Here is a 27293-nt window from a genome sequence, read left to right on the forward strand (position 1 = left end):
CCACTAGTGTTTTACAAAGCGTTTTCTGTGCGGGCCACTGGTGATTAAACAGAATTTAAGACAAAATGCCACATTTTAGCACTGTTCCATTCACAGTGCAATTTACATTTTTTCCTTCATTAGGTTCTTTTGTTATTTTTTATAAATAAGATTAGTAAATAATTTTAATCAGCACAGTGTCAACATTTTTAGCATTTAATCATTTTATATCAGACTAATACTCATTATTATATCTCTCATAGTTGTTGGTAATATTTGTATTAGTTTGTTTTCCAGAATAAAAGTCTCTGTGAATGTAAAATCTTTTTGAGAAGACTATAAATGAGTTATATCCTGTACAGGACAGTAATCTGAGTGGTCCGATGGTGGACCAGCAGTGGTCTACAGTGAGTGGTGTGCCAGGCTTTTTATGCCAGTGGACCGATATATGCTCGCTGTCTGGGATGGATCAGACACAGCAGTGCTACTGGACTTTCACAGCAGCGTTTAGAACAGCCATCCAGCCCTCGATGAAAGTATAATTCCAAATAAACAATAGGCAAGAAGTGAAATCTGGGTTAATATAATCACATACTGACTTTCTGATTTTGATTAACATTAATTTCAGTTTGAAATGACAGGGCAGACAGCTATAACAGAGATATTTAATTCAATCATGGGATCTGTTCCACTTTTATATGATCTAAATCTTTGTATACTTTAATTTTTAATATGCCTTGTCCGTAATTTTAATGAATGTGGAGTAAAATTATCGGTAAAACCGTTACAACAGCGGCAAACATTTGATGCTAAGCTAATGGTGAGAGTCTAAGGTTAATAGGCCCTGTGTGAGAAGCCGCCAGCAGGAGTCTCAGTCTCCCACACTCGGGCTGGAAGTGAATTTGTTTGAAACGAGAAGGGGGGAAACCGAAAAACCCGAGACAAAACTTTTAGGAAGAGGAAAGGAAGAGTTTCCCCCCATACACCGAGGACAGAGAAAGAGGGAGAGCGGGGGAGTTAATGAGAGAGAGAGAGAGACCGAAACAAAGAGTAAGAGAGGGGATAGCGAGTGTCCCTGGACTCGGAGGATGTCCCTAACGCGGATGTAGCGTCGTGTAACCGCCGGTGAAAAGCCTCAGCGAAGGAGAGTGAAAATGGGACTGCCGACTTTAGAGTTCAGCGACGCTTTTCTGGACAGCCCCGACTTCAGGGAGCGACTCAAATGCCATGAAATTGAGCTGGAGAGGACCAACAAGTTCATCAAGGAGCTCATCAAAGACGGCAACTCGCTCATAGGAGCTCTGAGAAGTAAGTCCAGGCAATCTTTCCACTTCTCTCTCACTGGAGACTCATTCAACAGATTTCACCTTCTCTCAGAGGCTCTCTGAGGGTCCCATGGTTGAAGTCCCACTGTGAAAATACCCACGTCCAGTAAACACTAAAGATATTTTAAACACAAGTTTGAGGACTCCTGTTCAGCTGAATATGAAAGAGTTAACAGTACATATTCTACAGGCAACGCACTCAACCTTCTGCTCAATATAGAGCATAGTTTCTGTTTATTTACATTAAGAAAATCCAGAAATGTATTTTATTTGCAGAAATGGAAGATTTGACAGATTTGGACTGGAGCAGGGGGTATTTCAATAAGAGAGTTTTCTCAGTTTAGCCAGACAACTTAAATCTTAAAAAAAATAAAATAAATAAAGTTAAATAAATAAATCTAAGGAATATTCCTACTCCTACAGTCCTCAAATTTGGGTTTATCTTTCTTTGTGGAATACTCCCCACCCTTCAATCACTGGTGGTGCATAAATGTATGCCCTAAGGATGGTATTGTGTTGTTCCTGATCGTCGTTTTGCCAAAATATGTCCAACATCAATAAAGGTTCCCAAGTCATTTTTTATACCGTATTTTCTTATTTATTTATTTATATATTTTCCCCTGAAGTTAATTTATAAAGAGTATATGCTATATTTTTCTTCTCTTTTCTTCCTCTAAGGAGGTTAAATGACAATTTCCAACAAATCTTTAGAAATGAACAGGCTGTTTTTGGTTGATGTGATTGATGACTGAAGTGAGTGATCTTTGTTTTGACTGGTGGAAGTGTATTGTTTGTCAATGTGGATTGAATTAACTGGTCCATTTATAAACAGACTAAACAAGCGTCCAAGGATGCACAAACGTTTGTTCACAACTGGAAATATATATGTATAATACACACACACACACACACACACCAATCGGTGGGGAAAAAAAAAAACACATCTTACTGTCCATTTAATCAACTCCACCGACCTTATAGGTATAGACGTAGTTCTACAGTTGCAGTTGCATGGTGTCAGCCCCCTTTCAGGTAGGATGTGGGTGCTGGATCGTTTAGAACACTGCAGTGACCGTGCAGAAACAGATGGGTTCTTGTCTCTACCTTTATATCTACAAGGTGGACCAATGAGGTAGGTGTATCAACAGAGTGGACAGTGTTTAAAAATTCCAGAAGCACTGCTGTGTCTGATCCTCTCCTACCAGTGGAACACACATTAACACATTCACCACGTCGGTGTCACTGCAGCACTGCGGATGCTCCACCACCCAAATCTTACCTGCTCTGTGGGGGTCCTGAGCATTCAAGGACAGGGTGAAAGTGGGCAAACAAGACATGCAGTGCAACAGGTGAACAATAGTGTGTAACTGTAACTACAAAGTGCTCCTGTATGATATGATAAACAATGAGTGTAGAAATAGAGATATATTTTTAATATTATGTCTGAGTGCTCCACATATTTGCAGTTTCTGCGTTTATAAAGGCAGCACTTGCATCCTTGGACATGGTTAATGTCTATTTAGACTTTAGTGCATGGTCAGCCGCAGGCCTTGGGTGCTCAAGTTAATGTTTGAAGGCGTTTTAAGCAGAACTGAGTCATTGTAACCAGTTTAAATAACTATGCTTGGTTATGAGAAATGTCTTCATGGCAGAGTGGAGAATGAATAAGTGGGAGGAAGGTTTTGGCTGAGGCCTAAATGAATGTACAACGATTATTTCTGGAAGGTTCTGGCCCTACTTTCAGCTCCTCTGTTATCACCTTGTCTCACCCAGACCTGTAAAAATGGCAACATTGTCTCTTTATTTTAACACTGAGGTACTTTTCTTTAAGACATTTGTCCTCTTTCTTAAAGATAAAGCTCTTGGCCTCCAGACTGAGGATGTAAAACGTATTCAAGTGTGATAGCCCACTGGGGTCACTGTACATAATGGTGAATTTTAAGGCCGCATATTCAAAAAATGTTAGCTAAAAATGATTATATCTGTCCTGAATTCAAGGCTCTCAGGGACCGTGATTATGCTCGCTGAGAATGGTGAAATGAAAAAGGGAAGATGTCAAGTTTTAGTTTCATATCAAGAGGTCTCTGCTTCCATTAAAATGAGTGTGGGTATATCTGGGTTGGGACTAGATAAGGCCTAATCTTACTTCTTCAAGACTTGCTCAAAAACAGGAAAAGAAGAAGTAAACTAACGGTCATACTGAACTGGATATGGTCGAGGACTCTGGGGGATTTGTGCCTATTCCTCTAGCCCACGCTTGGCATTGTGACCTTAAGCCCCAGCCCCACTGGTTGTGTTCTAATCCAGGGTTTTTCCAACATTTATTTTTTTTTATCCAAATGGCTCATTTTGTTCACTGATTTATATCGTGACCCAGGCAAAACAAACTTTAAACATTTACTACATTTTAACATTTTCCCTGGGGGAATTGGTTTCTTTGGGAAATAAACAAATACGATGTCAGTATTTTGTCCTTTACAATCTATGATAATAGTATCTCAGTTTAATGTGATTTTAATGTGTTTTGAATCTGTTTTCTTCACAACAAGAAAAAGGCATCACTTGTAAACTAGCGTCTCAGTAGGTAGCTAGCTTTCAGTTCCACCTTAAATCAGTTACATTCTAGCACCTGACATTACTGCAACATTTAAGGATTGAAAAAATAGCTGCGGAATAAGAAGCTGAATTCATATCCCAGAGGAATTATAATGGCTTATAATATAGGATGGTGGAACACCTCTGAATTTACCACAAACCCAACAGTGCTCCTGTCACTGCCGACTGGTGCAGAGCCACTGCTCATTTTTATGTGTGTTCTGATGATGTATCAGGCTCATGATGGGTTGTTTAGTTTTGTTGGTAGGAGATTTTAACCACTACATCCTGTAACTCTGTTCCAAGGGTGACGGGTGGGGGTGGTAGGGGTGAAAGTAAAAATGGTTTATCTGGGTGAACTAAACACTCTGGGTTGCAGCATAAGGTAAAGCTTGCACAAGGGGGTGTTCGGGTATATGTTTATTCTGTTTTTATGTGCCTGTGAAAATTCAGTTATTTAATTACCGTTATTTATCTCTACGACCCATTTTGTTTGACTCTCGCTTTAAATTATATAGCTCCATATATGTGCTGTATCTGAAACTTTACAATTCACAAAATACTGCTTTGTTGTGAGCCGCTGCCATTTTGTAGTGGTGTCTGAAATCATAGTACACAACTTTTAAAACAATCCAACAACGCACCACAATAAGTTGTGTACAACCAATGTATTGTAGCATATCAATTATTCCCATAATACACAGTGTTGCTTAGAAAAAAAACCACAAGGCAGTATCTGATTACTACCCTTCTGAATTCAGTTCCTTGTATTAGTGCACTACACTAAGTGATCACTGGATTAGGAACACTTACCTTGTATCTGCACTCATTGTCCTTGTATTGACCACGCAGGAGCACTTTGTAGTTCTACAATTACAGTCTTAATTCACTTGTTTCCCTGCATACTTTCTTATCCCCATTTCTATCGCTGCAGTGTCACTGATATATTGGTGTTGTGCTGGTATGAGTGGATCAGACCCAGCAGGGATGCAAGAGTTCACAATGTTGGCCATGTTTCACCTTATTGTTCACTGGTCAGGACCCCCATACAGCAGGTATTTGAGTTGTTAATAAATGCCCACTCAACAAACACTGTTAGACACACACAGCTTGTGGATGTAAAGTCAGAGACAGTAGCTCGTTTGTTGTATAATGCTCCTGTATGATTGAGCTGAGAGAATGGTCAATAAGTGTAGAAACAAGGAGGTGATTTTAATGTTAGGGCTGATGGCTGTGTATCTCATAGTAAATCTATTTAAAGCAACTGTTTGTTGGCATGTATAGTACCTATAAGCATATTTTTTTCTTCAAACCAACAGGTTTTCAGGTTGTTCCTCGTAATCGACCCTGCTGCTATAAATGGGAGAGATGAAGATGAGGTTAAAATGCTGAAGTATTTCTTCAATAAAGTCCCTGACTCTACCTTAGAACAAAGTAGTACAAATGCCAGTGTGTCTAATGACTTGTAAGCCTGCTCAGAAGCTCAGTGTGTTTTCCTCCTCTCCTCTCAGTGGAACAATGGGGTGCGTGTCATTTGGAAAGGTCAGATGCCCCTGTGGTTAATTTCTCCCATGACTCCTGTGTCTTGGGAAAAGGGGATTACACTCATCCTCACTGTCGCTGACGGCTAGGCCTTTCAAAAGGACACCTCGCGTGTAAAGTGCCTCATTTCAACTCTTTGCCCATTTACTGCCACTGTTTAAAATCACTCACCCTACGGCTTTGAACCAGGGTCCTGAGCTTTTACGTAGTCATCCATTATAATTGGGTTCTTCCTCCTGGAGTCTTTTTTAAGGGAAGCTTGTTTACAAGTCAAGTGCCAAGAAATAAGAGCACTGAGTAAAAATGGAGAAAACGAGAATAGAGAAGAAAGAGAACTGAGCGAAAACATCTAAAAATGAAAGCTTCTGCTCTTTGTTTCTTACTTCTGCGTGCTCAGGGCGGGGTGAACCGTGAGTGACTCATTATCATTTTAAAGGAACAGGAGCTGAAACCAGGAATTCTGAACAGGGCTGTTTAGATAGGGGAGAACCCTGCTGTGGTTTTTTTTCCCCTTGTGGTACTTTGACCAAAGCAGGTGTTTCATTAAGACCAGAACTATGGTCACTCATGGAAAAGTGATAGGTTAGAAGCACTGTTGCCCTTTCTTCAGTTGCACAGTATTTTGCAAAAGTCAAAGCCAACTCTTTCCTTTATAACACAATGTTTCTGTTTTAGGAATAAAAAAGCAGCACAGATATATTCAGTATAAAATTACAGAGAAACCTCAACCACTAAATATAACAATGGATTTTTTTTTGTATTGACTGTATTCACCCTTTGCCGTTATTACAGCTTACATTTATTTTTCTGAGGTGGTGGAGTGCTATTTTCCACGCTCCTTTCAAACACCTACACAGTTATTTTCTTCCTCTCACAGTCCAAGTAATCTCAATTACATATTTAGACTCCTCAGGTCATGAAGCCGGTGTGGCTTCAGGTTTTCATTCTGACAAAGCAGCAGCAGCACCCCTGATCAGTTGTTTGAAGCCCAGCTGATTAAACAAGTAGCATCAGTTGAGCTGCAGCTTGATTGGAATTGAAACCTATTGTAAATCCAGTACTTTGTTGATTACACTAGACTGTTACTTTTCTCAGTAACACCTTCTCCACAGCACTTTTGTGAGGTTTAAATAATGGATCATTCTCAGTGCTGTGATGTTTTAGTGTTTAGTGTTCAGGGTCCTTTGGACAGTGATTTGTGGCCGCTGGTGAAGGCTAAGAGCAGGGCTGCTCAATCTTGGTCCTGGAGATCTACCATCCTGAACAGCTGAGCTCTAAATCTAGGCAACCACACCTGATCCAGGTAAGGAAAGCCATCAGGGGCATTTGAATATGTTGGATCAGAGATCTCTCTAGAATCTCTAGGTTTGAGCAGCCCTGGGATAGAGGCCAACCAAAACAAACTCCAGCAACAGATGACCTACAGTCTCTGACAGTGGTGGACCAATGAGTGGACACACTATTTTAGAGCTCTGATCCACTCTTACCAACAGAAGGCCATTGATGTGTTTTTGGTTGTTAATAACTCGTATGCCTCTGCGACGTTTGAAAATTGAAGACCATTGCTTCACAGCTGATGTAGCTCTTAAGATTTGGACGCTTCCTCACTCAACGGCATTTTGCAAACTATGTCACACGGGCACACCAAGACCTATGAATGAATTGTGTCCCTCTAACTTTGCTTCATAAGGAAAGTGATTATATTTCAGAGTCTTCCCTAAAATGGTCCTTTATCTTATTTGCTCCACTGTCACTCAGGACTCTTAAATGATCTCTCTCGCTCCTGGAGTCGTGATTAGTTCCTTTCAATTTCAAAGCCCTTCTGTCTGGTTAAACGCGGAGTGGTCCGGCTCCATTTAAGGCTACTCTCACACTCGCTGGGTCAGAGGTTGCATCTGATCAAGGAGCCGTACCCTTTACGAAAGCGATTAAGACTCTTCTGATCTGCATTAGCGTGAGTGTGTGCTGAACTGAAAGAGCAGTCTTTTCCATAATCATGGAAACTCCTAAAGTCCTTACTGTGAAGGTGATGGACTACTTCCCCTTTATAGGAATGGATAGGATAGAAGGCCTTGGGAAACAGATATTGAGGATATAACCGATGCTCAATGATATGAGCACCACAAAAGTATTTAAAATAAACAAATAAGGTTTTTTTTTTTATTTTTTTTTTTTATTTTTTTTTTTTCCTTCTCCTCTCATCTGTGCTCTGTAGCAGCTGCACATGAGCCTAAGGTTAGCGTTGGATGTTTTCCCTACTTCAGAATCTTGTTACAAAGCTGCATTTCGCCTCCTCGGGTTTCCTTCAAACCCGTTCACAGTAAAGACTAGTGGGAGAAAGGCTGAAGGAATTAACAGGCAGAATTTCCATGTGACATGGCAGTCATTCATGATTTTATACAAGTTGATGAAAGATTATCTCGTCCCTAATGCACATAGCTGTTGCCTTGTACAAGCTCAGCAGATGTACGGAACATACGGTACAGAACATACATATGGTAAACTTCAGATTGGGGAATGTAATAGGATACAGGTGTTTAAAAAGCTATTATTCTTCTGTTAAATGGATTATGTATAGGATTACACCTCCTTTAATCGGCTAGAAAATGTAAGCCGAATGGTGGCAGCCATACAAGACTATTCCGATTGAGGTGTATACACAGACGTATTCTTTTCCAATTGAGCTGTTAGCCATAAAGTGTATACTAAGTGGTATTCTGTGCATGCACATATGGGTTGAATTACTCCTTGTGTACATACAAACGCCTCAGTCTGAACCTATAATCGGAATATATTCAGAATCTTACGCATAACCGTAAACATAGTAACTGCAGCAAATGGGAGACGATTGTGGGGAAACCCTGTTCTCTGATTTGTTTATATTCAGAAGCTCTTAAGGTGGAACTGTGTGTTTGAGCCACGTAAAAACTATTGTTTATATGTGGCTGAAATTTAACTTCTGTAAGGTTTTATTCACAGTTTGAAACTAATGTTTGTACTCAGTTGTTTGTTTTGTAGCACTTAATATCTGTGTTTACTTTCATGCAGTTAGCACTCTCCGGAATTTAGAGTCAGTTCCATGTATGGCAACTCGAATTCAGTATTACGCCCCTATGGAGCATCTTCATCTCGGTTTATGACATTTGAAGGTGTATTTGCTGTCTAAACCCCAAATTCTGTTTTCTCCCATGAGCAAAGAGATAAACTTAGCATATTACACAAAGTATATATATATTTTTTCTATTACCTATTTACAGACACTGGGGCTTTAAAAAAACACTGCAAACCGGGGCAGTGCAAACCGACTTGAGAGCAGCAAATGGTGAGGAAACATCCTCGGAATATTATAAAAAGTATTTGTTGACTAAACTCATGAAACGTCACCTGAAGTCTCAGACATCCATGAGGTAGGAATCCACATAATTGTGAACAGTGAAAAAGATGACACCACCCCAGTAACACACTCTTTAGGGTAGTTTAGTACCTCTTGTAGATTGTGGACTCAAGTTGATGTATTTTAACCCTCTGAGTGCTTCTTTTTTATTTCTCAGCTGGTCTTTCGTAAGAGTGAGAAACAACATCCCGTGGAGCAAGACAGTGACATTTTGGAGATGTTAGGCTTCTTCTACTTCCTTTTTTTTTTTCCTCCACTGCTCTGGCACGTTGTCTCTTCAGATATCTTGGCCCTTCTGGGAGCTTGATATGTTTTATGTGAGTAAGAGCTATGCTCTTGAGGCCTGACCACAGGAAATGCACAGTAAACAAGGTTGTGTAACCATGTCCTTTCCTTCCCTCTGATAATGTTTGTCAGTAAACCTCTGTATGTGTGTGCGCGAGTATGTTTGTGTTTGCCTGGGACCCTCTATTCACTTTCTGTGGATGGCTCTTATGCCGCTGCTTTGTACTCTGCCCGTCATATTAATAGAGTCAATATGATTCAAGGTACAGCACTTTAAAAACCTATTTATCTCATACTATGTACGTTGTAGAGCAAGGAAACCAACCTCTGCTGTGCATACTATGCCTTCGAGAGCGGTCCCATTCGTTGTGGATGAGAGGAAGTGAACATTCAGCATGTCAGTGGCCCCTACAGAAATGCTCTCACGAGCCAAATCCAGGCCCATATCCTCATTTAGGAACACTGTTTTCTCGCAGTAGCTCATCCCAGTCTTTTCATGGTGGTGACAAGAAACCAAACGAAAAAAGATAACAGCCGCGCTCAAGCACCTCATAATGCTTCCACAGCAGATCTGCCTGCCTTTATCGTGTTTGATCTAGGCTGCAGGTTAGTGAGAATGGATGATGGAGGTATGGGGACATCATTACTGCCAGGCTGAGGATGTTCAAAAACAGAAATGTACAATCCTGAGATGATCTTCCTCATTTTGCAGAGGTTTCACTTTGCGCAAGGAGGAAACGACTCATTCAGACTGGTTTTGACAGCCTTGATCATTATGTGATTTGATGTTTACTGCTTGTTTGTCTTGTAATCTTGCTGTTGATTTCCTTAATGCTTTGCAAAATCATTTACCCCTGAGGTTCTTTCATTGTTCATCGTTTCATGCAGTGTTCAACCTGCACCGGGTAATGGGAGTTGAAATGGGCTGGTGTGTCATTAAATGGGCCTGACACAATAGCCTTTCTTACATTCTTTATGTATTTATTTTCGACTTATGGTCACACAATTAATTAATTCATTCATTCATTCATTGTCTGTAACTTCTTATCCAGTTCAGGGTCGCAGTGGGTCCAGAGCCAACTCGGAATCATTGGGCCTAAGGCAGGAATGCACCCTGCAGGGGTTGCCAGTCCTTCACAGGAACACACATTCACGTCACCAGTTCACCTTCCGTGGGGAACAACCGGAGGGGAAACACACGGACACAGGAAAAACACACTAAACTCCTCATAGACAGTCACCAGGAGCGGGACTTGAACCCAGGACTTGAAAAATGTAAAAAGAAATTATAACTAATAATTTAAAATATAAATATAATTAATATTCATTCATTATCTGTAACCTCTTATCCAGTTCAGGGTCGCGGTGGGTCCAGAGCCTACCTGGAATCATTGGGTGCAAGACGGGAATACACCCTGGAGGGGGCGCCAGTCCTTCACAGGGCAACACACACACACACATTCACTCACACCTATGGACACTTTTGAGTCGCCAGTCCACCTACCGACGTGTGTTTTTGGACACGGTGGGAGGAAACCGAGCACCCGGAGGAAACCCACGCGAACACGGGGAGAACACACCACACTCCTCACAGTATAATTAATATATTATATATTAATATAAAGTCTGACGATTGAACTGAAAAAGGAACTATTTAACTGCACAATTTGATGCAATTAATTACATTCTCTCAGCATATAGACATCATCGCTGTCTTACTCTGACCTAAATGACCCAGTAGCCATAGTTGACCAAAGGTTCCTCACTGGTGTGCACAGGCAGTGGGTGGATGTTTACCACACTGTGTCAACACTGTGTATTCAAGACACGGCTGTCTTGTAAAATCTGTACCTGCCAAGTGCACTTCAACTGCATCTCCAAAATGGGGACACTGAAAACGCCTGCTTTGTCATTTCATTCTTTTCCTGCACGCAGACGTGAAGCGATTACCACCCGAGATGCAGTTTGTCATGTTCCTTCAGCCGCCATGGCCTCATTTTCTTGATTCAGTTTGTCACTGTTTATGCTCTTTCTTAGGCTATAGAGGCTTGAACAAACCCCTTAATGTTGTCTTTTTACGGGCGTATTTCCGTTTGAATGAAGCTGGTAATGAAGGTTGTACAGGGATGCTGTGGGCAGTCTGATTTGCCTGGATACTCCATTTGTCTTGACCAACAGAACACTAACTGTTGTGGGGTTCATTTGCAGTTAGAAGATATTCTCCGATGGTGCAGAAGAGGCCTCATTTATTTAATTTAATTTTTTGACTAAAATGCTCTCTTTTCTAATCAATCACTCTGTACTGTGCCTCATCCAAAAAGAATTCCAGACTGAAATGTACGGAACAGACTGTTCAGTTCAGACTGAATTCGTAAAGGATGGGGAAAAATGAATCTCAGACTTGTTGAAATTCGGATGTCTGGATCCTTTGGAATGCTGCAGTGATACATTGTTTTAAATCTGACACTGGCCATCTGCAGTAACACCTACGTATTGTCAGTTCAGGCACTTTCACTTACTACATCTGTAGCTGAGTTCATGGTTGTGACATCACAACATTTGGACGCTTAACATCAGATGAAAAACACATGTTGCAAATGAATGTGTAATTGAGTGGATTGGGGTGGTTTGATATGAAATGTGCCATTTTATTGAAACAGACTTTTTATAACGGTGTTGACAGGAACCAGGCACCTTTAGGTATTTACTGCTCTTTAAAGCACTTTCACAGGGGTCTTTAACTCCAAATGGTTACAAAGACACTGCCTGATGTCTCAGACTTTGTTTAGAATGAGATAACATTCTGGCTCAATACAAACACAAACAACCCTCCCACCCAATACACACACTCTTACACTTGTATAAGTGAATTGTGAGGACATTACATATACTTCCTCTTGTTTTTCCCATAAACGCTACTAGCTTAACACTTAACTCTAACCCCTACCTTCAATTAGAAGTAAAGTAGGTTTTTTAGGGGCATATTCTACCCATTTTTCCTCAAATGAACCCTATTCTAGGATCTTAATAAAACTTTTGTAACAACACAGCACTTTTCTTACTAGGTCTAAATAAACCCCACTCTCTGTTTACTCCAAACATTTTTGCCATATTTCACTCGTGCTGTTTCTCCATGTACGTTTTCTCTTTTGCTACATTTAATGTAGTTTTGTGCTCTGATAATATTTTATATTGTGTTCTGAGAGAAGGTTTTTGTGTGTATTAGTTTCAGGTTGCCTGTTTTCTCTGTTTTGACTGGTTCCTTTTTTCATAAACTTTTTTTTATTGTGAGTATAGGCTAGGAACAACCCTGTGTTTGTTTGTGTGTGTGTAAGAGAGAGAGTGGGGAGACGGTAAAAGACATGTAAAAGGGCAGTCTATCAGCGTTAAGACTTCACTACTGTAGTGTTCAGCTGTGGCCAACAATAGCTAAAAAGTAAATCACCAAGACTTGCGTGAAAACAGTGCCTGCATCTCTCTCAAACTTTGTCTACATACATTTAGATATTTTTGGAGACCGTATTTTCTCTCTCTGTCTTCAATAATAAAGATCCACACCGAGAGTGTCCTCAGAAATCTCATGTCCATATGACAGTTTCTGCAGTTTCCTTCAGGGTCAGTAAAGTGTTCTCTCTCTTATATTTAAAAAATAACAACTACAAAATGTTTAAATATGCACACCCACCCCAGATGAAATGCAACAAAACCATGAGTCACTTCTTATTAAATTGCAGTCAGGGGAAAATTGAATATCGAACTATACATGGGAGTGACTTCACAGAAAAATAAACTAAAATATGGTGGAATTGTTCTGTAAAGAATAACTTGCCGTGTTTAATAACAATTCCAGTTTCCGTGTTCAGACAGAGAAGGAAAGTGGGTTTTCCCAAGGTTGCCCAAGGAGAGACATTTAGTCTAGGGGAAGCATTCGCCATCACCAGACTTTCATCACATGTGCATTACCCTTTGTTAAGTCATCTAGGTGCCAGAGGTGCTTTTTTTTTACGACTGGAGAGAGGAGCCGTCTGCTCGGGAGGTGGTCTAGACTGAAAGGGTGGATGGGGGAAGACCTGCCCTGATCTGCCTAGGCAGTCTCTCCCACCCCCTCTCTCCTGCTGTGAGACTGACAGGGGAGCATCATCTTTACAGCGACTGTGTAGGAGACTCCTGGAGGAATCCTGTTCCCTTCCCTGTCCCCTCTGAGTGAAATCAAAGACGGGGGTGGGCTCCTATGGTTCGATCAGAGCACCTTTTCTCTTTGATGCCTCTCACTCGCTCTCTCTCCTGTTCAAATTGCTGTTGTCTCGCTGTCAGAGCGACTGCATCTCAGCTTCTCCGGGAGGTTCAATATTATTCTGCTTTCCTTGCTGTTTGTCTAGAGGCTGATATAATATTAAGGATGTTTCACTTATTATTGTAACAATGTATACAAAAACTAAAAGGAAACCTTGTAGAGATTTTGTCCCCAAACTTAAGTGTAGTCTACAGCATTCATTTGTCTGCATATCCGTCAAATTCCATCACAACATCTACCTAAAATGGCTGAAAAGTACTTGGATGTTTGAAAACATTAAGGCTTCTACATGGAATTGGTTTGATGCATTCTTATCAAACGTCATGGATTTGTTAAAACATCAATGTAAAGTAGCATGTAAACTATGTTTTGTCACAAATAGCACCCTACTCCCTACATATTGCACTTCACATATTATAAAACTTTTACTGATGCACCCAGACAGTGCACTAAATGTTATACAGGGAGTTCTAAAAGATAAAGTCCATTATAAATATTTTATTTTATGACCTACATTGTGCAATACATAGGGTGGAGGGTGAAATTCAATCGTAGTATTTTAGTGGTATAACAGCATTAATTCTAGACAGAATCAGAAGTCTTTATACGTCAAAAGATTTTGGTATAGCCCACCAAATTTGGTGCCAATAAGTTAATGAGTAGGACCTGTTACACTGAAAAAACATTCTCAGTCATGGCTTTTTTTAGTAAGCATGCTTCATTTTGGAGCCTTTAGAAGTGAGAGCTATATTTATGGATGAATTAGTAATTGGAAACAAGGGCCAGGCCTCAGACCTCCAAAGCTTTGAATGTGCTGGGCTATATTTGGAATGTGAGGGGCAGGTAATGCAACCAACTTCTGGGATTGAACTTTTGTGGTAGATCTCTTTGAATCTAAAACCAAAATCTAAAAGGTGTTTTTTAAGAGCTTGGTGTCATTTCATAATATATGTGCCTTTGCTTTAATTTTAAAATATGGGCAAATAGGAGCTCCTCTTTTTCCAGGAAGGCTCCCGACCCACCGCGACCCTGAACTGGATAAGCAGTTAACGACAATGACAATGAAAATAAAAATCCTCTTTCATGAGTGTGATAGTCCCAAACCTTTGTGTCACAAAGGGCTAAATCATGAAAGCAGTCAAAGGTAGAACAGGTCTCTCCAAGGCCTTTGAGTTCTAGTGAAAGAAAGGTCGAACCACTCAGAGGAAGTTGAATCACTGGTTGGAGAAGTGCAAGGCCAAAGAAGTGCTTTCACGAATGCTGTAATGGTTCATGTAAAACAGGGTCCCAGCAGTTTGGCATATGGTTTATTGCAGGCTTTGATATTAATCTTTAATTCAGCTGTCTAAAGAAATACCAATGGCTTTATGAAATGAGAATGGTTGTTGATTCTGTCAGTGTAGGTGTTGATTAGACTAAAGATGAAAACTGGTGAGTGCTAGTATTTTCTGGATGTTAGACGAAGGGCAGCGTAAAGCTTTGTGCCGCTGAAGGTAAACGTCTGGCTGAGGGAATGTTTGTGAAAGTGGTTTCCCTGGAGATAGCCCTCAAATCACCTCGACTTATACATACAAACAAAACCTGTCTCGCTTTTCTCTCTCTCACTCGCTCTCTCTCAGTATCGGTGAATGTAAGTTCAGAAGAATTGTGATGGCTGTAGGCCCTGTGGAGGTGTGACACTGCACCAGACCTGTGATTAGCACCGGCCTTCAGCAGCTCCACACAATTATACACGATATAGAAATCCCCGCTGAGCAAATTACTCACCGCTGCTGAGCCAATGCATAACCTGCTCCATAATAGCAGCACATAGAGGACAATGGTGCCTTACTGTGGTGTACAATCAAGTCTCTCCACAGAGTGCTTCTACACCACACTGGTCTATAAGGCTAAGATATGGATGTCCAGCTGAGCACATCTTGTGGTTTTGAACTTTAAAGTATGATACCTACAATTGCTCTAGTTTATCTGACATATGTTGATTGATTGTGATAGAAGTTTAAGACTTTATGACATTAAACGTCAGTTAAAGGACACTAGGCAATATATTTACCTTTTAAATTGCAGCTTCAAAATCATTGTTATGCCCTGCTGACCTGTAACAGGGAGAAAAGTGCCTTATTTGTGTGGAAATGCTGTTCTCTGTGATTTGTTTACTTTCAGAAGCTCTGCATCTTTTAAGGTGGAGCGGTAGTTTGAGGGAAAATAACAACAGATGTAAGGACGGTAAGGACGCTTGGGCCTCGTAAACACATTAGATCAGTTTCCAGCACGCCAACAGACTGGAGAGCAGCAAATTGTGAAAAACATTCTCCAAATTTTATAAAAAGTGTATTTTGATACCTGGAATCACGCCTTGCGCCCAATGATTCCAGGTAGGCTCTGGACCCCCCCGCGACCCTAAATTGGATAAGCGGTTACAGATAATGAATGAATGAATGTATTTTGATAAAAATTTTGAACATTGGCTTTTAAAATTTATAAATGCTTGTTGAGGGCAAATACAGAGTGTATGAAGACACTGGTCCTCTTGCATCAAAGTTGCGTATGATTAAATCTTATCATAAAATGTGTGGACGCTAATTCCTCTGAACATTTTGTCTTTGCCCACGTCACCAGATCTTGAGGCTGCATGTTTTTGTGCACTCTTGCTATTGGTCTCAAATCTGAGTGGAATGGGTGGGTTGCTTTAGGGAGTGCCTCAGGTATAATATCTGTGATCATTTGTCATTAGCCGAGTTGGTGAGTGGTCAGTTGTGCAGACCCTTTTCAGGAGCTGCCGTAAGAAAAGAAAAATAAATACAGCACGGAACACGCAAAAGTTAATTGGGAGTCTGAGCTTCTGTTATATAATAGTACCTGTCCTTGTGCTTACAGGTGGGCGATACCGGGAATTTTGGTATCGATCCCATACCAAGTAAATGCAGGGCCAGCATCGCCGATATTGATACCGATACTTTTTAATATTTAAACTTCAACTAAAGTAAACTTAAACTTCGAACAATACAAGAAAATAGTACAAAGAATAAGGAATTTCTTCTCTTCTGGCTTTAAACAAAAATAAAAATAATAAGTGAACATTAAATAAAGAAAATATATGTTAATTAGAGGTTTTTATTTAAGAAGAGTATCATGTTCACATTTATGACATGTTGACTCGAGGAAAGCGCTGAGTGGTCAGGCCAGGCTGAGCCTCTACCTGATTGGCTGTTTGGCTGGTGCCGCTGAGCCACGTGATGGTACAACTACAAAAGTGCTGCTCCGTGCTGTGTGACACGGTGTAGCGCTACTCTTACAGACAGAGAGTAGACTGATGATGAATCCACGTGCTCCGCAGTCAGTGCGTGCGGGAGAGAAAAAAATCTTGAGTATAGATATTTTTACACGAGTATTGCTCAATATCAATACCAGCATTGGTATCGATATTATCGATATTTGGATCGATCCGCCCACCTCTACCTGTGCTGTGATACTGTTGCTACATCTGTAGTATGTGTAGTTACAAGCATTGACAAGTCAAATCCAGGAACTAAGCTGTGGAAATGGCCTGTATGATGTCACAACAATGAACACACCTTTATATGAATTAGATGCCTTTGCAGCCTACATGTTAAAGTGTTCTGAAAGGGTCCAGTGATGGCAAGTATTCGTACAAGAATATTTTCTCTTGCAGTGGAGGATGTGCTCTTCCTGTTTGAAGCAAATATATCACTATAGCCATCCAAAAGCTCCAGACATTTGAAAGGAGTGATGGAATATGAATGTATTATTCATTGTCAAGCCCCCTTGAGGTTTTCAATTCAACCTTAACAGTTCGTTTAGTACAATTTGTCCTGGGCTGCTTTTCAGATGACAAGTAATAAAGGGCGACCTATCAGCACAGGGGTCATTTGCATATTTCAGTCTTAGCAGCAGGGTAACTAAAAAAAAACAGCCTGTTTAATAGTGAGAGGTGAAGAGTGTGAAAATGAATTATGACTTGTGGGGGAAAGAATGTTAATGCAAAATGTAGAATGTCTCCTTTTAATACAGAGAAAGAGAAAAATGACGAAGGGGGAGAGAGAGAGAGAGATGCACAGAGAGAGAAACAGAAATGAGTGCAGTAAGTATGGCTGTGACCTTTCCAAACGTGTCCTCGGAACATGTCGACACAATTGTTCTCTAACGCATAACGCATAGAGCTCCAGTGGCACTCTTGGAGTGGCCATTTTCTTGTAAGGTGATGTGTTTTTTTTTTTGTTGTACTTTCCAAGGCCGGGGGAGTCAGAAGGCAAATGACAGGCTTGGAGAACAAGTGTGTGTGTGTGATTCGTGTGGATGTGTTTGGGCTTGTATAACAATGTGTGAGGAATAAGAAGAGTGTTTCTCTGCTGCTACTCTGAGTGAGTCAGTGTGATCAGTGCATGACATGTTGGGAGTATGATGTCTAGCTGTGAAAAGGCCTTTGCTGATACCATGGCAGAGACATTCCTTTAAACTCAAAGTGAAATTTTAGATCTTCATGACTGCATTTCTCTTTCTGAAAGCCAGCAAACGTTAAGGGATACAAAATAAATCCTGTTAGAACCACCATCTCGATTAATTTCCCAGTGCTGTTTGAATAGACAACAGAATAAGATCCACGGCAGGGCATGTGGATACCTGCTAATCACGCCTTAACTCTGAAATTAAGGGGATTTGTAGGAAATATGACCAGTATTCTGGAAAGGCTTTACACTTGTTGTAGTGTTGTAGCACTGAGCTATGGTCACATTAGACCAGGGTTCACCGGTCTTCTCCATATAGGGCCAGGGAGCCTGCTGGTTTTCATTTCCCCCCTGAGTAGGATCACACCCTGTATAACTCAGCAGTTGTTTAAAGGCTGAGGCTAGTTAATGCTTCTGTTTATTGGAACTGAACGTACGGCTAGACTGGCCTTTTGTGAAAGAAACTGATGACCCTTGCATTAGACATTAGTCAGCAAAATTTCACGAGAGACATCATATTCATTTAAATCCAATTTGACATGACTAGTGATTTCTGCATTGGGCGAAAAGATTTCTTGAGCAGAACTTGTGCCGAGTTCAAGTACATTGAAATTTAACATATGATTTCACATCCTTGACAAATGGTACTGCTGCTCTAGCTGCAGTGAGCTGAAGTGGTTTGGTTTTGTACAGTAGATCCAGGGATACAAAATGGAGAGCCCAAACTTAATATGACATAATATTGGATTACATGGTGTGTACCTTTTTTTGGGGTTTATTTGTTTCTAGTTTTGTCTTTACTCTTCATGGTTGGTTATTTAGCCATTTTTGTTAGCTATTTGCTTCTCAAATCTTCCAGTATCTCCTTTTTTTTCTTCTCCTTTCTACAAAACTTTACTGTTGGCACTGGTTCAAACGCAAATACATTCCTCCATTCCTCAGTCTGCTAGATGATGAATTGTGATTCATGACTCTACAGGATGCAGTGAACATGTTTCCACTGCTCCAGAGTCGATTGACAATGTGCATTACACCACTCCTGGTGGCTCTTGGCATTGCACATATCATTTTAGGTTTGTGTATATCTTCTTAGCCATGGATCATAGGTACACATGTTCCCAAATAGCTTGGTTAGTAATTGGTTAGAGCTTGGGAGTTCAGGAGAACAAATAAAAAAATCTTAATCCTCCTGATAGCAGGTGATCTTCGGGTTTGCTTCATACAAACCATAGAGTGGTGTGAAACCTATTTTGTGACTCTGCTTCCATCTGTCATGGCACTCTTAGTTTGTTTGGATTTTTTGGCAGACAGGAAACAAGTGGGGGACAAGGGTTTACACTGGATAAAATGGATTTCATCACGAAGATAGTTTTACAAGACTGTGTGTGAAGATCTGCTCACAGTGTGAGTAACCGAAGAGTACCTCATGCTCTGAGTGAGTCAGTGTGATCAGTGTGTGATGCGCAGTGACAGGTTGCTAGGACGTGTCTCCTGAACTCCCGTAGCTCCATGTTTGAAATGGTGTAATGTCGAGGCCTAAGGTGCCACACACACCCACACACACACATTTCTAACCACACATTAGGTGGGTTACCTGTAGCTGGTGTTCTCTGATTTCATGGCTTGCAACAGTAGAAAGCTGCTGGAGTCTGTGGAAGCTCCTGAAGGCAGGATGATGTGGAGCTGGATCCAGTGCTGTCAGACCACATGGTGGGAGCTGGAGATGTGCAGTGGGATATTTGCTGGTGGGAGGGGGTGCTTTGGCAGGGAAGGGGGTGGAAGTAAGTGGCAGGTATGCCTTATGGGGACATGTACTAGTGAAGCTCTGCCAAGAAAGAGTGATAGAGGAAATCTATATAACTCAGCATCAAAGAATGAAACGAGGAGGTAGAGGAAGTGAGATGGGAAAAGAGGATGGGGCAGAAGAGCCATAAAAGTGTAGAACATAGAGATGCAAGGAAAAGTAGGCAGTGGATAAAAAGGGATGAAACTGATTGAAGAGAACGGAGAAGAGCCATTTAGAAGTAAGAGGAAAGAAAGCGAGACAAGACAGGACTTGCCAAGAAAAGGAACAGAAGAAGGAAATGAAGATAGAAAGATATAGTGAAGTAAGAAAGTGTACAGGAAGAAAAGCAGGTTAAGTGGTTAAGGAAGAGGAAAAGAGATCTTCTTGATAACCTGGGGCTAAGTGAAGGAAAAGAAAGAGCAAAGAAATAGAGGACAGAAGAGTTGCGCAGAGAGATAAGGTGAGGGGAGAAGAATGGGGGAAGTGTAGAAGGGAGAGGAGGGATGTCTGATTAGTCCCTAGTCAAAAACGGAGAGAGTCAAGATTTGGGGAAGTAACAAAACAGAATGTTGCAGTAGTGGAAGAGAACAATGATAGCAAAGGAAAAGAGAGAGGAAGCTTAATTACTTGATAAGGCTGCTCTCTCATGGTCAAAGTAAGGACTGAAGAGAGGAAGGAAGAGTGGGGGAAAAAGGAATAAGAGAGAATGTGAAGTAAACAGATAGAGAATGGGGTTAACTTGACTTGCCAGGGGAAGTAAAAAGTGTTGAGGAAGAATCTACATTAAGGAAATGTCCAAGGAAAGGCCAAACCCACTACACAGAGATAAGAAGGAGTGTAAGTGAGCAGGGACAAGCTTGATGAGTATGGTTCAAGGGAAGGTATAAAAAGACGAGCAAAAGGCAAGGATAGATTTGAGGACAACGGTTGCGTAAAATGTAGGGCAGAGACCAAGTGGAAAGTGGAGGGGAGGAATGAGCTTGATTACTTGTGGAATGACAGAATGAGATGGCGAACTGGGAGAAAGAGTTAGCAAGGAAAGAGTCGAGTGTGTGACCTGGTGTTAACAATGAAATGGGAACAGAGAAGAAGGAAAACCTCTCAGCCTCTCAGAGTCAGATGGTTACAGGATAGCATGCTGAGGAGGTGGAAGGGCCTCTCAACAGCTGGACATCAACTGACCACAGCTGAGTGGGTGCTGCTCCCTTTGTTCTCTTGGAACCATCTATTAATACCTTGGATTTCAGAAGGAAAGGTGGATGCACAAGTGTGGGACTTGGCTTGGCAGAACTGCACATTTGATTTCACGCCAGGCTACCACTTTAAGAGGGCTTGTTCGTGGCCAGATTTATTCAGCAGCTGCTAATGTGCTCGCAGAAGGTCCTGGGGAAGTGGAAAGTAGTCCTGGATAAGCGCTCTCTGACCACGTTCGCCCTATAGCTGCTGTGAAGAGTGATGCATTATTGATAGAGCCTTCTTACTTGCCTTGACTGAGCAAGTCAGCAGCCCAAGTGGATTATTGACCAGTTGCCCATAGAGCTCAAGCCAAGCTTCAGGCCTTCCAAGCATCATCTCCAGACTCTCTGAATGTCCGGTCTGTGATGAGAGCCAAGTTGGATATTGATCGGAATTTGCCTTTTGATACATAGTTGTTGTTTTTTTGTTTTTTTTTCTACGCCTGTCTGCCTTTGATGGATTGTGAGTGTTTGGAGAACAAGCAAATAAACTGTAGGTAGGGAGATGTGGATAACTGTGAATTATTGTTTTCAGTTATGTAAAGGTATAGATGGAACAATACGACATACTGAAACAAGTTGAGCATCTGCAACCTTTAAGGGAGGACATGAGGGATCACTCACTCAAATGGGAAATTTTACATTTAGGTTACATTTACGATGAAAATACAGTGCACACTAAAGTGGCAGAGACTAGCTAACTTGTAGAATGGTGTAGTTATTGCATTTCTGATTTTTGTTATCCTGGAAGATGATCAAACAGAAAAATGAAGCTGGCTTTGGTTTGTAGTGCAGAATGCAGGCCAAAATATGCTAATTCAGCATTATACATCGCTGTTTGTTTACACTGTGCATAGTAGTCAGTGTGGTCTCGCTTGTCTCCCAGATGAAAGTAATGGTGAGTCTGTTGTGTCCTGTGGTGGTCTTGAGGATGTAAGTGTGTTTCAGGTTCCAGTAACGGGATAGGTTTTCTGTCCTGCTCCAATGAGATCCTACTCCCTGCTCTAGTTCATGACTTTGATCCCACTTCCAGCCTTTTCAAAGGAACCAAGATGGAGGAGATCCCTTCAGGATATTGTTACTGTCTTCTGTTCTTTGCTTAGTTCTACTCTGATATCAAGTCCTGCATTTGACCCGATCTACTGTTTTTTAATGGATTACCAGTAATACCTCTGGTCCTAACTGTAAACTGTGTGTGTGTGTGTGTGTTGTAAAATATATGGCTGCGTGTACTGGATGGGTTTTCATGTGTGTACATTAAGCAAGGGAGGTACGGAAGTGCATGTCTTAGTTTATTATGATTTGAATAATAATACCTCCCAAAGAGATAAATATTTGACTTTGATGCATACAGCACTCAGGGTCCAAACTAGGTGAGCGCCTCTTAAGAGTCAAAATGTTTAGCAAGTCAAATCATCACTCCAGAAGCAGAGTCAAGAGTCAGAATCAACATCGACTGTACTTCTGAGTAACAATAATAACAGCATGTAACATTATTAAAATAACAAAACAGATCTAGATCCAGTTTATGGCTTTGAGAAGTATGTATAAACTAATGGGTCCATTTGACTGAAATTGGGAAGCATTTGATGCCAAGTCCAGCGCCTCACAATTTAAGATAGTGTAGTGTTTAAACTTGATTTAAATAAAGTTTTTTTTATTTGATTTTTATAATGTATGTTTTTTACCCAAGTATACTGATCCCCACCACCACTAACACAAGTGTCATCTGGGTCCACAAGTGCCCATGTAGTTTCTAGCACTCTTTCCCAATGACCCAGTGTCCTTATTAATATGACAAGTGATTCCAAAACTTAGAATTGATTTTTTTTTTAATAAATTGTCTGGCCTGTGCACTCTGGGGTGATGCAAAGTGTCACCATTTGGCCCAAAAGCAGAATGTCTTGGCCAGAATAAAACGCTTGCTCTCTTATTTCATAAAATATTCATAGCACCGTTCCTTGGTTAGAAATAAGGACATTGGCTCTGAGCTCTTTTGTAAGGTCACGATGCCCATGAAGTCTCTCTTTGTCTTGCTGTCAGAGGGTCTTTTCTGATATGAACAGGACACCGTGGCAGATAAATCACTCTCAGGGCACCTCTGACATGCCTTTAAAGGCTGAAAGTGGAGTGTAGGCCCTTGCATCATTCTCAGTGCTGTGCTTTTGCAATTCACTGGCTGATCTCAGTAAGCACTCGATAGGAATCATGGAAATGATTACAGAACTGTACATGGATGGGCTTGCGTATTGGAATCAGCTTGTTTTGCCTTTTTGGTGGAGAGATTTTATCAGCTCCACTTACCATACAGTTGCTCCATCTGTTGCTTTGCATACTTGCTTCACCCTGTTCTTCAATGGTCAGGACCACCACAGAGCAGGTGGTGGATCGTTCTCAGAGCTGCAGTGACACTGATGTGGTGGTGTGTTAATGTGTGTTATGCTGGTACAAGTGGATCAGACTCAGCAGTGCTGCTAGAATTTTTTTTAAAGCTCTCAGTTCACCAACTAAAAATTATTCAGCCAGCTGGAGGAATAGAAGATAACTAAAACAAACTGTATGATGAGCTACTGTGCCCTTTTTTAAAATCTGCTAACAAGATCAACGAAAGAGTAGGCGCAGTTTTTAATTAAAAAAATTAAACAAAGTGGGAAAAAACAACAGTGCTGCTGTGTTTGATCCATTCATACCAGCATGACACAGAACACACCACCACGTCAATGTCACATCCAGCAGTGAGAATATCCCACCACCCAAATCACACCTGCTTTGTTGTGGTCCTGACCATTTGAAGAACAAGTTCAAAAGAGGGCAAACTAAATTTGCAGGGCTACATTGCAGGACAGTGTGTAGAGAAATTAGCTCACTTTTAAGGGCTGATTAGTGTTTGTTGTTTAAAGTCTAGTATCAAGTGTGTATTTTTTGTCCTTTTGAGACCTAAATTTTAGGTTCCAGTCAAATATGACCCAAGACAAGGCTTTCATCATGGTGGTACAGTGCAGAACCCTTTGTATGCTTTATCTCTTATATGGCAACACAAAACCAGAGGGAGAGAATTCTGCAGTTATTCATCTGTTGCCTAGGCTTGCTATTACTGCTATTACTAAGTGCCTTGGACCTGAAATGTTAAGTTCAGGTCTCCTCTTCAGATGTGCAGGAGCGTCTGTCTGCCTCTGCCCTTGAGCATATGAGTGTCGCTAAGTGCAGCTTCATATAGAAGACACAGTCTAAAAAGAGACCCCTGCCTCTTTTGGGAGCTTCAGTGAACCCCAAACTGCGGCAGCATCGAGCCGAATGGGAAAGCACTCAGGCAGCATTGAGGTTCTGTTTTGCGGTGGATCTGGAATTACAGCTCTCTTCTAAAGTAGATTGTTCTAGCTGTAGCCTGTCGGCAGCTGCAGACCTGCTGCTTTGACTGATGGGTTTTTCAGTTCTCTGTCATGGCCTCTCCCCCTTTTTTTTTTTGACACTGAAGAGCTTAGCCTCCAGTCAGACACAGCCGCCTGCTCTCACTGGGAAAGTGCTGTTTGTTTATCGCTATCTGATCAAGCACATGTTCACTAAGCCATGTCTACAACAACAGATTACCAGATAATAGAGAAAATGAGGTGTCATACCTACACATGTCAGAAGTCTGCATGGATTATTGTAGAGCAGTTTACAACATTGTCTCTTTATCCCAAATGTGGTTGGTTAGCTAAGATATGTCTGGTGTCTGGAATTTGCACTGGAGCTATGACAATAAAGCAGACCTGATATAATGTCAATATGCTACTGTAAGCTTTCAAAATAGATGACGGTAAACCACATAGCGACCAAAAGCTGTAGCACCTTTAGGAGAATTTCCATGTGTAAGATTTAAACAGATGTTTTAGGATCTTTACCAGTTCCTGGAATTGATGCAGAGCTGAGATGATGTTGAAAGAGCTTTTCCCAATCCCAGCAATGAGCTTGGTTGGGAGTTTGATGGCTATGGTTTTGATGTCCAAGGAGGCTCTTTACATCAGTCTGTTTCTTGAACAGAAATTCCAACTGTACTACATTGTTTCATTTCAGAGAAGAGCCAGGATTGATATGTCATTGCTTGTCAGTCTGGTAATGGGAAGGTACTTATGGCACCTCTGGTCCTCAGGCCAGCAGGAGGTGTCTGATTAGCAGGTCAGATTTGGCCCGTCTCTGTACGGCAAACTGCTGGGACATCTTACTCCAGCACTTACAATTGAGCCTTTATAGAACAGCCATCTTAAGTGTTTCCATTTAAGTCTCTGTAGAGAAATAATATCTTTTTCTTTTTCTCTCTCTCCCTTTCTCTCTAGATCTTTCTGTTGCTGTTCAGAAGTTTTCCCAGTCTCTACAGGAGTTCCAGTTTGAGTGCATTGGTGATGCAGAAACAGATGACGAGGTGAACATCGGTAAGTCTGGGCATCGAAAGATACTTCTAGGAAGGCAGACACATTCAGGCTGCTTCCTTCCGCCCAAGCCATGACTACAAACCCAGGTCAAAATGAAATAAAAACAACAAACTGTTGTGTGTTTATTCTCTTGGAGCTTTATTTAACTTTCATAGGCAAAATGAAAAAAAAATCAATATATTCACAGAAAAACTTGTATTTTGTAATTATAAACACATATATATGTATTAATTTGATGCCTGCAGCATATTCCTTTAAAAAATTGGGACAGAAGCATGCCAACCTCTACATTACATCACATTTTCTATTTATCTTCACTGTTCAATTGTTTGGGAACTGAGGATACAATTTGTTGCAGTTTGGCAAGTGGAAGGTTTGCCCATTCTTTCTTGATTCAATAAGTTTACAACTTACAAAACTTACAAACTCAGGGAAAAGGTTTTGTCAGGGGTTCTGAAACCCGGGGTGTCAAAGTAAACCCCCCCTCATCCCCATTTGCTGCAGTCCCAGAAGGTATCATGCTGCATATTTGGAACATTGCTGTGAGGATCTGTTGGCCTTCAGCCACAAGAAGATTTATCAGGTCAGGTCCTGATGTTGAATGATAAGATAATTAGATTGGCCAATACAATACTGCCCCTTGATGTGTACATCAATGTTTTTTTTATGTTGAGGGATACCTATGTAAACCCCTGCACCCACAAGTTTTGTAGATTCACAGGTGCCAAGTTCCCCCCAGTGACCCACAAATTCTGTGCAAGACCAGTCCCAAATGAACAGGATTGTCATCCAAATAATGACCTTTTTTTCTGGCATTTCAGTAAGAGCTTTCCTGGGACACTGGTACCCTCGAACTACACTTTGTTAACCCAAGTCAAGACAGGCCTCTCATGACCTTATTCACACCAACACACACTCTCACACAAACACTAGGCCCTGCTCTCAATCCCTCTGTCCCTAACTACACATGCTAACGGTTTGGATTTGCCTGGTCTCAAGAACTCAGTGTTTGGTCGGGTTGGCTGACAAACATGGTCCAGTTTCAGAATCAGTATTGCGCATACTGATCTCCCACTCAATGGTGGTGTCTTTGTAATTATCTGCCCTGCATGCATAATGGATCATATCGATTTGCTTACATTATGGCCATCCGCATCTCTTCATCCTTTTAAGAGATCAGAGTCACTAATTGTGATCTGTGTCAGAGATTAATGGAAGCACAGCCCCGCTCGCCCTCATGAGAGATGGCAGAACAGATGCGCTGAGAGTTTGAACACCCCGATGGGCTGATCACTAATTCAGCCCAACTTCCTTCCCTCTTTCACTCACTCATTGCCTCTCCCTCTTTTGCTGTGTGTCTCATTCTTTTTCTTATGTGTTTTTCTCTATTGCAATTGTCTGGTCTTTTTTTCTGTGACTCGTTTTCTGATTTATGTTGTGTCCTCTCTGTAGTTTTGTGTGTACTTTGCAGAGCTGATGATGATGCCTAATTTGCATTTACATTAAAATAAAAATGAAAGAACACATTTCTAATAATCTGTTTTAGTGTTAAAAGGTAAACCTCGAATGGCTCTCTTGCTCTATAGTTGTTTCGTCACCCCTTTCTTATCTCACACTCCTCTCTTCCTCTGTGTTTTGTGCTTGCTGGACTGGTTCTCTCAGCCCATCTGTATGTGGGACCTTCTCCCTGCCCTGGCTGCTGCACAAAGCAGCTGGCTACGTCCCCCAAACACAGAGGAGTAAGCATTTTGTTTAATGGATGTTTTAGGAGACAGCTAATTATGAGTGTAGACTAAGTGCAAGCTTCCTCGCAGTGAGCCAGGTCCAATCTGGCAAACTCCTGTCCCTCTCCGTTTCATGTAAGGTGCCATTAGGATAGGGGGTGCATACTCTTCATTACCACACTGCTGAGAATCGTACTGTCTGTGGGGAGAGGTCAATACACAGACAGTTAAGTACAGCCCAGTTATTTTTACATAC

The 27293-nt window shown here is 41.2% G+C and overlaps 1 protein-coding gene across 3 annotated transcripts in view; it reads left to right on the forward strand.

The window, feature by feature from the left end:
* Positions 1–633: 633 nt before the first annotated feature.
* Positions 634–27293, forward strand: part of LOC136709523 (rho GTPase-activating protein 42) — a 113816-nt gene continuing 87156 nt past the window's right edge. For 2 of the 3 annotated variants that reach the window (XM_066684819.1, XM_066684821.1), the window contains exons 1-2: positions 635–1287; positions 25218–25313. In XM_066684819.1, the coding sequence (XP_066540916.1) occupies positions 1134–1287; positions 25218–25313 (250 nt within the window). In that variant the 5' untranslated portion in view covers positions 635–1133. Of the gene's footprint in view, positions 1288–25217; positions 25314–27293 lie in introns of all 3 variants that reach the window. The other variant, XM_066684820.1, reaches the window with a different exon arrangement.

This window comes from Hoplias malabaricus, chromosome 11, assembly GCF_029633855.1.
Source record: "Hoplias malabaricus isolate fHopMal1 chromosome 11, fHopMal1.hap1, whole genome shotgun sequence".
Lineage (NCBI taxonomy): Eukaryota > Metazoa > Chordata > Actinopteri > Characiformes > Erythrinidae > Hoplias > Hoplias malabaricus.